This window comes from Perognathus longimembris, chromosome 3 (assembly GCF_023159225.1).
Source record: "Perognathus longimembris pacificus isolate PPM17 chromosome 3, ASM2315922v1, whole genome shotgun sequence".
Lineage (NCBI taxonomy): Eukaryota > Metazoa > Chordata > Mammalia > Rodentia > Heteromyidae > Perognathus > Perognathus longimembris.
Genome location: NC_063163.1, coordinates 758,113 through 774,677, shown reverse-complemented (window position 1 = coordinate 774,677; position 16,565 = coordinate 758,113). Strand labels below are relative to the sequence as shown.

Sequence of the window (16,565 nt, the reverse complement as noted above, 5' to 3'; positions counted from 1 at the left end):
CCGCTGCGGGGGCCCCGGCGGAAACTTTTCCCGCGGCCGGCCTGGCCTCTGGCCCGCAGGTGGGTCCCCCGCGTAGGGGTCTGCCTGCCTCTCACGGAGGAAGAGGAGGTCAGGAGGACATTTTGCTGTCGGAGTCGTTTCACTGAAAGCATACTTTTTCGTGGCCATGTTTTTGCTCACGAAGGAGTCCGTTACTTACGTTTTAGGCAACGGTCACACAATGGTTTTTAGCGAAGGCTTTTTTTTTTTTTTTCCTGACGAGAGCATCCCTTCACCCGAAAGTCTGAAATACTCCAGCATTCAAAACTTTCTGGACGTAAACATGATGCCACAAATGGAAAATTCCACCCCTGAATTACGTGACTGGCCTCAGACAAAACAGATGCGCTGAGATTACCTGCAAGCTACGTGTATGAGGTGTATAGGAAACATACTGAAATCTCTTGCTTAGACTTGGATCCCATCCCCAGAATATATACCTCAGTACGTATGTGCACTATTCCAAGGCGGAAAAAAAACCTGAAACCGAGTGCACTTTGGTCCTACACGTTCCATTTGAGGCATCTGAACCTTTATTGTCAGTTTGGTATGAGTACATCTATGTTTTGTCTTAAGTGTATGAGTTGTTTTTAACGTCCACATCATTAGAGGTGTTATTTACCTGTAGTGTGTGCTCCAGTAGCTTTTAACAGTTGAGTGCAGGTTTGTGCCCCGCACCACACTCTGGAGTATTTCCATCACCCACATAGTGCTGTAGGTCCTTTGCTGCCAGTGTCCTTTCCCAAGCCCCACCCTCAACCACCACGGATTGGCTTTGAGGAGATATTTTGACCTTTTATAATCTCTAAGTAGAATTGGGCATTTTATTATTTTCTGTATCTGGCTTTTGAGATACATAACACACTGTGATAGTCGTTTGTTTCTTTTTATTACTGAGTGTCATGTGACATCACCATTGCATATTTTTGTTCATTAGTTAACAGGCATTTGTGCGTCTAGCATAAGGTTATGAATATGGGTGCTAAGAGCGTTGGTACATCTTTGAGTGGGTGTATATCGTCAGTCTTCTCAGGAAAATATCTATAAGTTACTTGGTATGTACGGAAATCATATGCGTAACTTGATAGCAGTATCCTGTTTTTTAAAGTGGCCATACCATTTTGCATCTCTACCAGCATGGTGTGAGAGTTCCAATTGTTCTCTGTCCTTGCCAACATTTGGTGGTGTCAGTCTTTTTTATTTTATTTTTTTGCTTGAACTCAGGGCCTGAGCACTGTCCCTGGTTTCTTTTTGTTCAAGGCAAGCACTCTTGCCACTAGGCCCTATTCCCAGCCCCACTGTCAGTCTTTTTAATTTTAGCCATTCTAGTAGGTGTCTAGTGGGTTTTCAGTGTCATTTTTGTTGTTGTTGTTGTTGGCCAGTCCTGGGGCTTGGACTCAGGGACTGAGCACTGTCCTGGCTTCTTTTTGCTCAAGACTAGCACTCTGCCACTTGAGCCACAGCGCCACTTCTGGCCATTTTCTGTATATGTGGTGCTGGGGAATTGAACCCAGGGCCTCATGTATAGGAGGCAAGCACTCTTGCCACTAGGCCATATCCTCAGCCCCTCAGTGTCGTTTTAATATGCGTTTTCCTACTGATAGCAGTTTTCCATTTATTTGTTACTTTATCCATCTTTCATGAAGTATACATTCAAGTATTTTGTTTTTCCCAGTTTTTAATTGTAGTTTTACTTTTTCTGAATTGCTTATGAGACAGGGTTACTCCATAGCTAGTGCAGACTAGCCTTTAACTCATATAAAGTTCAGGCTAGCCTCAAGCCCTCTCGCCACCACCTCCCAAGTGCTAAGATTACCACAACTGCTATACTACCACAATTACTATATTATTACCACTGCCTTTTGTTCATTTTTATCAAATCCTTCGTTTTCTCACTACTGAGTAGTGAGGTAAGGATATATTCTGGATACAAGTCCTCTACTAGCCTTACAAATAATTCTTCCAGTGTGTGGCTTGTCCTTTAATTCTCTAACCATGTCCCTGAAGAGCTATAGTTTCAAATTCTGAAGTCTAGTTTATCAACTTGTTTTATGAGTTGTACTAAAAGGACACCTAAGAGGTCTTTAAAATCCAGACTCTAAGATCACAAAGATTTTGTGCTGTATTCCTTGTACACGTTTTAAAGCTGTAAGTTTTACATGTAGTTCCGTAAGCCATGTAAAAGGGATTTTTTTATACATGTTGTGAGGTGTGAAGTGCAGTGTTTGCCCTGTAAATGTCCAGTGTTCACACTGTTTGTTAAAAGCCCATCCTCCTCAGTCCCTTTGATTCTTTGTCAAGGATCAGCTGTCCATGTAAAAGTGGGTGTGTCAGCTCCATCCTTCTCTAAAGCTCTTTGGCACTCTTGCTCCATCATATATTTCTGAGTTTTCAAAGTTGTTTACCCATATCTACCAGGAAGACAGCCAAGGGTTTGATGAGATGATGTGGAATCTCTAGCAGGTAGGGGGAAGTTGGGTCTTGGCATACTTGAATCTGCTCATTGATCCTAGGGTTACCTCTCAGTGTTTTTTTCAGGTTTCAATCTTGTGTATCTTTTGTGAATCTTTTTCCTAATCATTTCACGTGCTTTGATGGTATTATAAATAGTATTTTAAATTATAATTTCTGGCTCTGTTATGTAGGAACACCATTTAATGTATTGACGTTGACCTGCTTTCTTACGGATCTCAAATATTTCTGAAGCCACTTGGCTTCCTTGTAGGAAAGCATAAAACACACAGTAAGTTTCCTGAGCCCTCCAAGAGTAAACTGTCCGGTAGCTTCCTGTCTTCAAGTTTCTGACCCCGTGCACAACTCCCTCTCACCTTCAGGTCTGTAGCTCTCTGGCGCATCTCACTGTTAGCCACCACCTGCTGGAGTTTCTCTCGCACATTGTCTTCCTCTACTGCTCAATCTGAGGCTTGTGGTTCTTCCTCTGTACTGCTCAATCTGAGTCTTTTGGTTCTTCATTCTGTTTAAACTTTAAACACGTGAAATTCTTTTGTTACAATTCTTGTTGTCTTGGTTTGCTAATTCTGTATTAGTTTTGACTGACTTTTTGTTTTTTGGATTTTTTTCTCCCCATACAGATAATATTTTCCTATTTCTTTGGGTTCTGGTACTTTTTGATTGCATGATGGACATTTTGAATCTTAACCAGCAGGCTAGATACTTTTATATTCCTAAGTTTTTGTTGTTTTTTTTACTTTCGTTGTGAACACATTTAAATTGGCGATTGTATGGTCTTTTGCTTTTAGATCTTTATGTTAGGTCAAGGCAGAGCAGTATTGTGTCTAAGACTGGTTATCCCCAATACCTTGTATGAGCCACGACACTGTTAGGTCCAACCTTCTGGGTGGCCCATTCTCTGGTGTTGGTAATTTCTTACCACATGCTTGCCCCATGTGTTGGTCATGCGCTCCTGAATGCTTGGTCCCTGGAGATATTGTGTTTATCCCCAGGGTTCTCGGGCCACATTTCTTCCCTCCGCTTGCCGTACTGGTTTACTGCACAAAGCCTGGAAATGCTGAGCATGGCTGCGTGAACCACATGTGCAGCCAGAGCAGCTGCGGTCTGCCCATCCCCTTCCTCCAGAGACCACTGTGTCTTACACAGTGTCTGGTCTCTGAAAACTTGCTTTTGCTTGCTTGCTTGGTTGGTTTTTTTCAGCAGAAGCATTCATTCTGTCCTTTTACTATGTCTTCACCGGAAGTAAGAATCACTCCCATACCTAAATAGTCAGGTTTTTAGTTTAATGAAACCTATCTTGGCTGGGAATATGGCCTAGTGGTAGAGTGCTTGTCTCACATACATGAAGCCCTGGGTTCAATTCCCCAGCATCACATATATAGAAAAAGCCAGAAGTGGCGCTGTGGCTCAAGTGGCAGAGTGCTAGCCTTGGGAAAAAAAGGAGCCAGGCACAGTGCTCAGGCCCTGAGTCCCAAGCCCCAGGACTGGCCAAAAAAAAAAAAAAGCCCTATCTCATGGTAAGGCTTACTATTGTTTTGGGGGCCTGGAGATTTCATCATCTGGTACTGGCCCCTGATGGGCAGTGCATCCCACCTGCTGCTCCATAACCAAGTCCCAGAATTTGCCTAAGAACGGTCTCTATTCCTTGCTGGAGACCTTATGAAAATACTGGTTCTTACGAAAGCTGTAAAGGTTTTGAGGGCTCTCATTCCCTGTCCAGGCCTTGGAGGCTGCTGCTTGAGGTTCCTTCTCTTAGAGGTCTCCTGAGCCTTGTTTGCTCCTTATTTCTGCGTGGTCATGGGAGGTGGGGAGGAAGTCTGCACGCTGGCCACCCTCTATAGCTTTCTGCCATGCAGGAAGGTGGTGTGAGGAAGACCAGAGGTTAGTGTAATAACCACTCACATGAGAAAGCACACCTCTGTGTCTCATCCTCTTGTCACCCTAACAGCCAACAGGTAGCTGACGACTCCACTTCTAGAGCCTATTGGAGAAAGGTGCATTGCGTTGTTTCAGACTGAAAATCCCCCCTGGAAGGCTTGGGTTCTGAGGAGAGCCTGGCTGTTGTCTAGGGTGCAGATTGCACTGTCCCCTCAGAGGTCACCTCAGTGAAGGAGTGGGCAGTAGAGTCAAGCATTCATTTTGTTGATGGAATTGTTAAAGCTCATTTGAAGTCTGGTGGTTTAAAGCCAGCCGGGCAGGAAAAGTCTACAAGACTCTTACCTTCCGTTAACCAGCAAAAAGCTGGAAGTGAAACTGTGGCTCAAGTGGTAAAGCACTAGCGTTGAGCAGAAAAGGCTCAAGGACAGTGTCCAGGCTCTGAGTTCAAGCCCTAGGACCAAAAAGAAAAGACCAAAAAACATTGTGTGAAAAGTCTCAGAAAGGGGCTGGGGATATGGCCTAGTGGCAAGAGTGTCTGCCTCATATACATGGGGCCCTGGGTTCGATTCCCCAGCACCACATATACAGAAAATGGCCAGAAGTGGCGCTGTGGCTCAAGTTGCAGAGTGCTAGCCTTGAGCAAAAAGAAGCCAGGGACAGTGCTCAGGCCCTGAGTCCAAGCCCCAGGACTGGCCAAAAAAAAAGAAAAGTCTCAGAAAAATGGTGATGAGTGATAGATGAATTGAGAAAGCAACATATTAATAGAAACGTGTTCATTGAATTCAATACTTAACAAAACTGATACTATACCATGGCAGATAGACCATACCTGTTAGAACCAGGGTTCTAGTCCAGCACCTCTGGGCTTGGTGTGGGCATATTCACTACCTCTCTCCCTCTTCCCAGGAGACATTACAGTTTTCAGTCTCCCCTATTTGAATCCTGCTTTCTTTCTATGTTGTCATTTATTTATATAAAAGCCTGGAGGGAGGGGAGGGGTCGTGCTGTGTTTGCATCTCTTCCCCCATGGGGCAGACTGGTCCTGGCATAAATGGTGTGACAGGTCTGCCCAGAACAGGGTTGTGTCTGTGGAGGCGAGGCCATCAATCCTACTTGGCTGTGCTGTGCCTTGCCATCCCTGCCTACCCCAGTGTCTTTTTGGGGGAATCACCTGGGCCCTCATGTAGTAGGGGCTGTAGTTTTTGGTGTTTCTAATCTCTGGATATGACAGTGATTGTTCAGGTCTTGAGGAAATGTTTTTAATAGCACTGCGCCTATTGAGGTGACATTGCACCTCACCACACATATTTTGAGGACTTGGTCGTGGCTGCACCATCGTGGTGTGATCTGGGAAAGCGTGCCCCTGCAAGTTCCTGTGAGCAGTGTTCTGTAGCATGTGGAGAACCAGAGCTGCTGCGTCCCGCCTGCCTCTGGGCGTTGGTTAGATCCCACTTCGCTAGAATGATGGTGACAGCACACAACCTGAAGTGCATGTTCTTTCAGCAGGTCCTGTCTTTAGAGGTACTGAGGAATCTCAGCTTAGGGCAAAATCTCAAAAATGTCTGCAGAAAGAGGACTGCAGGCAGGGCTGTGCATGAACAGCACAAGGTGCTCCAGAGCCTGTGTGGCTTGGCGTGGAAGGAGGAGCGGCATGGAGACGGCTGCCTGCTGAGGGGTCTCCTGACTTAGCACCTTTGATGTGGATGACAGCAGTGTGTCTCAGGTGGGCTGCAGTCGTATAGGAACACTGGCTTTGCTCTGGAATTGAATCTCTCAGAAAGTGGTCCTCCCAATTGCTGTATCATGAGGGATATGCAGCACGAAGCTTACCTTGACTTTGGTTAAAGAAAATGCGTTCCTTCATGCTTGATGTAAAAACCATACTTTTAAAGAACTGGGTTTATAGGATTCACTACTGACTAACTGCTGGAGCAAAGTTTTTGCTGTGAGGTGTTAAGGAGAACAAGAGTTGTCACATTTTAGACTGAAGTCTGAGAGATGGTTCAGTAATTTGGGAAAGGAAGCTATAATCCTAACAACTCAGGGAGCTGAGATCTGAAAAATTGAGGTCCAGTGCCCACATGGACTTATAAAAAAGCAGAGTGAAAGACCCTTAGGACGAGAACCCAAGAAAAAGAGTTTGAGAAAGGAATTGAAGACTCGTAGGAAGAGACAAGGAGTCCCTTACTTCTTGCTAAGACAAAATGTAATGGGGTTTTTTGTTATACTGATTTTTAAAAAAGCTGTTAGAAAATACATTATGATGTCGAACATCATTTTACATTTTGTTTATGTCTTTGTAAATACCAATGTGTTCTCCTTGGTAGTAATCATGGGGCTTATGTAACTTAGGTGAGTACCATATAGCACTTGTCATGTTAAACTGTTAGAATTAATATACAGCTTTAACTTATGTTTTTTCCTAGAATATCATGTAAGTTCTCTAAAGTGTTGCCATTCTATCTGTTAGCATACTTTTTATTTATTTTTTATTTTTTTTGGCCAGTCCTGGGCCTTGGACTCAGGGCCTGAGCACTGTCCCTGGCTTCTTCCCGCTGAAGGCTAGCACTCTGCCACTTGAGCCACAGCGCCGCTTCTGGCCGTTTTCTGTTAGCATACTTTTTAAATGGTTCAAAACTAGTCAGAAGAAAACTTATGGTAGTTTACATTAAGTTGAGGTCTTTGCCATATACATAAGATTTAAACAAAGTTTTATGAGAATGTGCAAGCATTGTTTCTTTTTTTTTTTTTTTTTTTTTTTTGCCATCCCTGGAGCTTGCCTCAGGACCTGAGCACTGTCCCTGGCTTCTTTTTGCTCAAGGCTAGCACTCTGCCACTTGAGCCACAGCGCCACTTCTGGCCATTTTCTATATATGTGGTGCTGGGAAATCGAACCCGGGCTTCATGTATACAGGGCAAGCACTCTTGCCACTAGGCCATATTCCCAGCCCAAGCATTGTTTCTTTCATATGGACAAATACTTGTCAGGGGAAACAAATTGCCCCAAAAAGTTCATTGAGACAGAATTTCAGTGAATTAAGAAGGAATCCCTCTTGGCCCGTGCATCTCCCTCTTATCCCAGGCAGAATCCCTTACCATCAGAGCAAAGAGGACTGTCCCTTCTTCCCCACCCCCACCGACAGCCGAGGGGTCCCTGCTTCCCATTGTAATCACCAGGATAAACCTACACTCCCCATGCCTTGTGGAGTTTCTAGAAACATCTGTAGGGTCCAAACCTGTTGAGATGTCTTATGACGGTTGAACTTTCTGGGCTCCATCAGGCCTGAGATTCTTTTTTTTTTTTTTGGCCAGTCCTGGGCCTTGAACTCAGGGCCTGAGCACTGTCCCTGGCTTCTTTTTGCTCAAGGCTAGCACTCTGCCACTTGAGCCACAGCGCCACTTCTGGCCGTTTTCTGTATATGTGGTGCTGGGGAATCGAACCCAGGGCCTCATGTATACAAGGCAAGCACTCTTGCCATTAGGCCATATCCCCAGCCACAGGCCTGAGATCCTTAACTGACTCATTCCTGCCATCCTGCCAGACTTACTGTACCCAGCGGTCAGTACCGGTGCTCACTTGTACCTAGAGGACTGGGCTTGTTTGCAGATGACCCATGTACTGGAGGGGGAGGAGGCTAAACATTATACAGATACAGTGCCAGTCACCCATGGCTCAGGCTTGTAATTCTAGCTGCTGAGGAGGTTAAAATCTGAGGATTGTACTTCGAAGCCAGCCCAGACAGGAAAGTCTGTGACTTCTCTCCATTTATGCTCCAAAACCGTAGAAGTGGAGTTGTGGGTGAAGTGATCGAGCACTAGCCTTGAGCAAAAAAAAAAAAAAAGTTCAGGAAGAGCGTCTAGGCCCTAAGTTCAAGCCTCTGGACCAGCACCAAACGAAAAAGATAATGGGCACGGCATTCTTCAAGGAACCCATTTGTTGTTTGTGTGTTTATAATTCATATCTTCCTTTCATTTTAGGCTGTTGAAAATCTTTGTTCTCACAAGGTCTCCCCAACACTCTACAAGCAGCTACGCCAGGTCTGCGAGGACCACGTCCAAGCACAAATACTTCCGTTCAGAGAATATCCTTTGTGTGGCTCATGCAGTTTCTGTTCACTACCTAAGTTTCTTAAACATGAACTGTAGAAGGTAAAGAACTAATCCGTGTCCTTACTGTTAAAACAACAGCTTTTAAGTTATTTATAGAACAAAGGGATTCGGTTTGTTTCATAATGTGATAGCATTGATTTTTATGTAAAATCCTTAGATTTAAGTTACTTGCTGATATAAATAGGAGGTAAACATTCCTTTAATTGTGTATGGTTGAACTGTTTGGGATAAGTTTGGGTTGTGTCCTTTATGTTAGTAACAACAGCAACAACCCTGTGTTAGGTTTCTAAACTGTAACCAATTCCTACAAATGTGAAAGCTTTGAGCCCCTCCTCCCCCACCCCTCATCTCCATCCAGGCCTGGTATGTCAGGAGTCAGGCACAGTTGAGCTGCTTCTCTGCTCAGTCTCATGGGCCATGGTCCTTTCCTGAGGGTGGATCCTTTTCCTGACTCACAGGTGTGTGGCAGATTGTTCTTCCTGTGGAGTGCCAAAGGAACAAGGTCTCTGCTTTCTTTCTGGCCCTGGTGGGATCACTTAGCCCGAAAGGCTTCCCATATCATTGCCACAGGGCTTCTTGCCCCACTTTGAAGCTGCTAGGAGCAGGAGCATCTGCCTGTCCAGTTCTGCTATGACCAAGTCTCTAGTAGTGGTGCTTCATCCGGATGCTCCTCACAGGTGAGGAGAGAGACTTACTTGAGGTACACACTCAAGACTGGCAGAGGACACCTTGGGATTTTCTGCTACCCTGTCTGTGGCTAATGTCCATAAGGAAATCCCTGAACACCTTACATCTTGTCTGGCCAGCTCCTGACATACTTTTTTTTTTTTTTTGGCCAGTCCTGGGCCTTGGACTCAGGGCCTGAGCACTGTCCCTGGCTTCTTCCCGCTCAAGGCTAGCACTCTGCCACCTGAGCCACAGCGCCCCTCCTGGCCGTTTTCCATATATGTGGTGCTGGGGAATAGAACCGAGAGCTTCATGTGTAGGAGGCAAGCGCTCGTGCCACTAGGCCATATTCCCAGCCCTCCTGACATACTTTAATCCCACCCCAGTCTGGTGCCTATCCTCTACATTGCCACAGCTTCCTTGTCCTACCCAGTAGACATCAGAAAAGCTACCGTGACTGCTTTTCCATGGGGTTCTTTCTAGTCTTCATTTGCAAAATGAGGTGTCCAGAACCTGTCCCTTTCTAGTTTTCTTATGACTGAGGATGCTTTTCTTGCCATCATCCTAATCTGGGGAAACTCAGCCTTCCAGGTTAGGGTGGCATGACTCCAGGGTGGCTGTAGCATGTGGATGTCCTGAGGGTCCAAGTGAGATGCCTCCATGGAGGGCTCTCATCCTGCTGCTGGACTTGTATTAGTACACTTCTCTGGTATTTTCTGGCAAAGCTGTACCGTAAAGACTGCAAGGGTATGTGAGATTACTGGCCATAAGCCCTTTTGGACCCTGCAGGTTTTCACTTGTCACAGGAGACACGTATGAGGTGTCCATGTATCACGGGAGATGTCTTCCTATTACAGGAGACACTAGTGAGATGTGGACCTATGACAGTGAGATGTGCACATCTCACAGGAGACACGTATGAGGTGGCCACATATCAAGAGACATGAATGACATGTGCATGTATCACAGGAGACAGGAAAGAGATGTGCACCTATCATGGGACACAAAAATGAGGAGTGTACATATTGTGGGAGACATATATGAAGTCTGCATGTATCACAGGAGACATCAATGAGATATGGATGTATCACAAAGTGACACGTATGAGATGTTGGGCCTTTGTCCCATTTGGTAGCCCTGTTGTATTTAGAAGCTGCAGGCACCTGGTGCGCGTGTTTGAGGTCACCCACAGCATTCCAGGTCGCTGGCCTCCATCAGAGTCAATAGTGTTAATTTGCTCTAGTCCTAGTTGGCTTGTCAACTATTTTAATGACCCACTTGAATTCTCCTGCCAAGCCATCCCACCCTTCATGTTGTCTGAAATCTTGACCCAACTCGCTCAGCAAGACCTCGTTTTCCTGTCTAAGATCTTGGCCCAGGCAATCGAAAGATGACTGCCATGCCTGATGACTACTTGTTCAAGCAGAGCCCCTGATGCTGTGACAGAAGAGTAGTACTTCAAATATCCGTAGTGGCAAGACTTCAGTTCAGAAATATTCAGCCGTGAGCCGCAGGGCAGGAATGAGACCAGTCTCTCCCAGAGCGAGAAACACTTGAGTTGTACCTTGGAGAATGTATAGTATGGCTTGCCAGCTCTTTGTCAGGGCAGGATACGTGCCTTCGAGAACCTTAAGCAATTGGTTTTGCCCAGAATTTGGAGATTGGTGGAATCCAAGTTGAAGATGGCATTTGGCTCTGTGTCATTAAGGAGTTGGGCTTGACTGACCATCTGAGATGATTATAGATTTCCTAAGCAAGAATCCAGCAACATGAAACTGTTTTGAGAAAGGCACTGTGGCAGAATGAGATAGATTATAACAGCACAAGCTAGTCGGTGTGGCCAGCCCTTGGCAGGAACAGCTCCATGGCAAGCCCAGTCATGTTCTTTGCCTAGCACAAAGCATGCTACCCACTGTCAAGAATGTGCCAGTGTCGGAGCCTAATGAACATCATGTGTTTTTGCCACCATTTTCTTAAAATATTTTGCCAGGCACTGGTGGCTCATACCTGTAATCCTGGCTGCTCAGGAGGTTGAGATCTGAGGATCATAGTTCAAAGCCAATCCAGGCAGGAAAGTCTACGAGACTCTCATCTCCAGTTAACCACTAGAAAACTGGAAGTGGAACTGTGGCTCAGTAGAGTGCAAGCCTGGAGCAAAAGCGCTTAGGGACAGTGCGCAGGCTCTTTCATTCAAGCCCCACAACCAACAACAACACCAAAAAAGTTGCTGGATGACCAGTTTTGTTGCCACTTGTCATGAGCATTATTTCATTATTGCCCTGGAAGGCCTGCCTTACCTCTAGGCCATGTGAGTCCTTTGAGAGGACTGGATGGCTCATCTACAAGGTGAACTGAGTCACTGCTGGGGTTCTGCTTTAGGATACTTGACAGTGCTTCCCACTGCCTGGGAGAATCGGTGTCTAGAATGGCTGCTGTTGCCAGTCTTCTGTAGCTATAAACTCCAGGACAGTGGAATGTAGTAAAGGCACTGGGATACTAGTTCACTGTTCAGTACTTTTTCTCTGGGGGTTTTACAGCGTTCAACTATGGGAAGTGTTGTTCATTTAATAGGCACTCCACACTTTATGTCTAAGCAGGTGCTATACCAATCACAGCTCTGATGTGGGGATTTGTTACACCTGAGCTGCAAGGAAGTATTCGATTGACTGGTGTTGGTTAATCCTGTCAAACTTGAAGACTGGCCCAGACTTGGAAACTGCTAGGTCTTCACCCTGAGGCCCGTGGCTCTCCACACAGCTGAGGCAGGACAAGGTGGACTCTAGGAACCTGCCAGATGTCAGCATGGGCCCGTGGCTTTCCACACAGCTCAGGCAGCTGTATGAACCTGTGGGAATCTGCCAGGTCTCCCACTCTGACTTGTTAAATGCTTACAGTCGTATTACTGGGCCATTTACATGTGTTGCTTATACCTTGCTAAATGTTCTTGTGATGGCTTCTGGTTTGCCCTTCTAAGACTGTTTGTGTATGTTAAACAGGGACCTCTCACTCTGCACTCACCACTGGGTACTAGGTCCTCACTATAACTATCTGAATTTCTTTGTGGGCTTCCAGAGGACTGGAGAAAGGATTCAGAGGAAATAAATTGGGCTGTTTTGGCCAGGACCACCCACAGCCATGACACTCACTGCTCTAAAGAGATGCACCTTTGGCTCCTGCAGTCTCCCTGAGCTTTCTCTCCTCCCAAAAGCCTAGCCAGCATGCCTGGCCTCCATTGGGCCCCATTGGTTGATAAAAGACCTGTCTGGTTTGATCCAGTTCCTTCCTTGGACTGACGCTCTCTGTGTCTCCTCACATGAGCTCCTAGACACAACCTATGTCAGTGCTGGCAAGTGGCAGACGAGGACTGTAGCCTAGCACATCCAGCTCTTTGTTACCCAGACAACTGTAGTGAGCCTGGGATGGTGAAATCAGAGTGCCTATGAAAGGTCCTTGCTCTAGGGAATCTGTATTCTGTTTCGTTTGTTCTAAAACTACATTTTCAGCCTTTAAGAACAGATAAGATGTATAATTTGGCCATGTAGGAAACAGGAAGAGGTGAGTAGCAGCTCTGATGAAGAGAGAGAGAGAAAGCGTGCTCAGGCATCACCAAAGTAATACAGGCTATGAGATACATGAATGAGAACTGCTGGTCACAGGCCATTGGGCTGCTGGGTGGTGCATAAGGCACAGACATTACTTTCCACAGTCTGGAGGCTGGAAGTCCAAGTCACAGCACTGGCAGATTCTGCATCTGGTTTTAGAGTAGGTTGTCTCATTGTGTCTTTACTTGGTAAAGGGACAGGGCAGCTCTCTGGGGCCTCTCACACCTCCTCGTACCATTTCTTTAGAAATCAGACTTCGTTCGGATGCATGGCCTTTCTAAAGATTGCTAGAACTTGGTGTTTGGTGGAGGAAGGAGCTGACTCTGCCATGCAAATTGGTACAGGCTTACATTTTATTAAAGTTTCCTTAGCAGGTCTGCACAGATTCACTAGACAGTGTTTTGTTTCTAAAGAAGATAAACACGTGCTGGCAAGATCACTGCAGACAAATGGTAGGTCTGGGGCTTTCCATCAGCGCTGATTGTGTGTGGGGCATGTGCCCCTGCACTCCAGCTGGGGCTGCTGCAGCACCTGCTCTCTTCTTGCTCACTTGCACTTTGCCTTATGGATCCTCTGGTCTGGCCAGAGGGAATGTATTTGGAGTATGTGAGGTCCCACCTGCTTGCTGCCCTCCTGCCTCCCTCTTAGCCTCAGGAAGGCATATGCAGGTCCTGACCTGAGAAGTAGAGATTCTCCTTGGTTCTGTAGAAGCACAGAATAGGATGAGTACAGTTGATGGGCAGATTAGCATAAGAGGTTAGCTCTTGTGACAGGCTCAAAACCAGGGTGTTGGCCCGTTTCAGCTCCAGATGAGCAGTTGGTTTCAATATGTAGGGACAACCTCTGGCAGAGCTCGCAAACATCATTCTGAGAGCCAGTTCTTCCTTGGACCCACGTGACAGAATCTTAGACTGTGTAGAAGTGTTGATTGGATTTCATTTGTGTAAGCATTTAGTATGCCCTAGCTCTTTGTGAGCCAAGTGAGAGAAACAAGAGTATGCATAGCTTTACACGTAAACCAAACTCTTGTTTTCTAAAGGAGGCTAGCAGGAGGCATTGAATATCTCTCTTCTGGGCCAGACACCTGGGGTGGGTCTAAGAAATGGAAACATGCCACTGGGGAAATGTCACCACACTGCAGTGAGTGCCACACGGAGATCGACTCACTGCATTCTCTTCACTTTGCTGGCATCAGAGTCAACTGGATACAGGTGCTCAAGAAACTTGAGAAAAGTTCTAGAAAGGTAGTACCACTCCCAGGTCAAAAAGACTCAACATCAGTCAGAAAATAAAATTCCAAAGGGATCCTTTAGACTTGAGTGCTTTAAACTCTACAGAGCTGTTTTAAAGAAATGAAAATGGTAGGGAAGAACAGTTAAAACAAAAATGAGTGTCTTGGTGCATGGTTTCTCTCCATAAAGTTAAACTCAAGACGGCGAGCAGAGGGTAGTCCAAAAGTAATCTTGAATAGTTTGTTAATTGAGTGAATAAATAATTTTTCTTTCTGATCCTCAGATCATGATCAGAAGTATTTTCCTGTTTCTGGACCGCACTTATGTCCTGCAGAACTCCATGCTCCCTTCTCTCTGGTGAGCACCTGGCTCCGTAAAACCCCAAAGCCCTTCTCTCTGGTGAATGGCCCCTAACCCAGCAGAGTGGTGCCAGCACTGGACAGAGCTCCTTATCAGAGAGACAAGGCTCGTGGGTGGTTGCTCTTGCTGCTGAATTCTTTCCCCAAATTGTCAGGCTGTGACCAAGCAACTTGGTGCACGCATACCAGGTTTCAGATCGCTCTGAGAAAGGACAACTTACAGGAGGACTCGAGTCCCAGGAGAAATTCCAGTTGATGGCAGGGGAGGAGAAAGGGTGTGGAGTTTGTCTCCCTAGTCTGGAGCCCGTACAGTTATGATATCTCGGGTGCCTGTGTGACATGGATATCTTAGTATTTCTTTGGGCACTGGTTGGCCTGATTTCTCAGAAAAACAGCCTGGTTTAGGATGGCTACATGAGGCATCCTGGACTAGCTCAAAATAAGAAAATTTTAAGAGCACTTTTCAATATCTATGTGTCAAGAATTAGCTAATAGTATTTGTTTGAGATGGTGCCATAACAGCTGGGTTTTCAAAGAGGCAAAGCTAAAGCCCACTTCTCCGTTCACTGTCTGCACAGGGACATGGGCCTGGAGCTGTTCCGGAACCATATCATCAGTGACAGAATGGTGCAGAGTAAGACCATTGATGGCATCCTGCTGCTGATCGAGCGAGAAAGGAGCGGTGAGGCTGTTGACCGGAGCCTGTTACGGAGCCTGCTGAGCATGCTCTCAGATCTCCAGGTGCGGCAGCCCCTGGGGCCAGAGTCCAGGCCCATGGGAAGGATGAGCTAACAAATTAGTTAGCTATACATATAGGTGGGACTTCAGTTAACCTTTGAGGAGGGAGCTATCAGGAGTCACAAAAAAGAAAGGCTGATGATAAACAGGGCTATCTAAACATGCTAACTTTGTCATGTAAGATACACCAAAAACAAAGGTAAAATCAGGTGATAAGCTGAAGAGAACTACTAGCTACACATAGAAGTCAAGGCTGGGTGGTAGGCACAAGAACTGGGGAGTATGGTTTGCAGGCTGACCACTTAGAAAATGGGGTCCCATAGCACTTAAAAAAGCAACTTTCTGACTTTGGTTCCGCTCATTTTTCAGGTATATAAAGATTCGTTTGAACTGAAATTTTTGGAAGAGACTAATTGTTTATATGCTGCAGAAGGCCAAAGATTAATGCAAGAGAGAGAGGTGAGACAACAGAGTGGTCTCTAGGGGCTTCCCTGTGCAGATTCCCACGCTTATTTGTACTTTGTAGAGAGAGGCTATTCGCTATAGTAAGAAATTAATTTGTTTCCCTTCACTAGAACTATTTTCCCTCCGCCTAAAAATTAAATGCTAATTGAGTAGCATCTGAAATAGTAAAGAGCTCAGCTTTAACCAAACCCCTAAGATAATGGGTAAAATCTGTTTGCATTTTCATCCATGTGAGAAAGTCTGTGTCGTATTGATAGCCAATGGCCATCTGATAGCTGCTCCTCCACAGGAAAACACAGAATTGGTAGGACGGTCAAGGGACAGTAGGACAGACCCTGACCATGGGTCTGGGTCTTAGTGTTAGAGAGGCTTCACATGTGACAGCGGTGACCTGACAGTTGCTGTGCTGGCGGGGGGCCGAGGATTCCATTCACTCCTGGACCTACAAGGTGCACTTTGAAACCTCTGCAGCCAGCTTTGTGTCTGGGTCTGGGCTTGGCTGTGGCCTCTTGTCCTGCCACCGTGGCTCACACCTGTGGTGGGCCTCCAAGGCAAGGTGCCTGTGGCTTCCCCCACACTTTGTGCTGAGCAGGGAACAAGAGAGGGATGCGCCTCAGCCTCCGGGTCTGCCTTTCTCTCATACTCTCCATCTGCCAGTCCCTAATGGTCTCCCTGGCTTTTCATCTGGATGTATGCTCTGCTTCTTCAAAATTATTATTGTTATTTCACCAGGAAAGCAATTTCAAAGAATCTGTTAGTTGGCAGAGCAGGGATTTGAATTCCTTGCCTTCTACTTTCCAGGCAGGCACTCTACCACTTGAGCCATGTCCATAGCCCAGAAATAATCTTGTTACTGATGTCTTAAATCTTTTCTTGTAAGGTTCCAGAATACCTTAACCATGTGAGTAAGCGTCTGGAAGAGGAAGGAGACCGTGTGATCACTTACCTGGACCACAGCACACAGTAAGTGCTGCTCACCGAGTGCATTTTGCCTGTGTTTACCG

The 16,565-nt window shown here is 45.9% G+C and overlaps 1 protein-coding gene across 1 annotated transcript in view; it reads left to right on the top strand.

The window, feature by feature from the left end:
* Cul4a (cullin 4A) overlaps positions 1-16,565 on the top strand; it is a 34,806-nt gene that overhangs the window by 653 nt on the left and 17,588 nt on the right. Inside the window, exons 3-8 of the mRNA XM_048341070.1 lie at positions 8,368-8,471; positions 13,150-13,219; positions 14,283-14,356; positions 14,937-15,099; positions 15,466-15,555; positions 16,442-16,524. Of these exons, the coding sequence (XP_048197027.1) occupies positions 8,368-8,471; positions 13,150-13,219; positions 14,283-14,356; positions 14,937-15,099; positions 15,466-15,555; positions 16,442-16,524 (584 nt within the window). The remainder of the gene's footprint in view (positions 1-8,367; positions 8,472-13,149; positions 13,220-14,282; positions 14,357-14,936; positions 15,100-15,465; positions 15,556-16,441; positions 16,525-16,565) is intronic.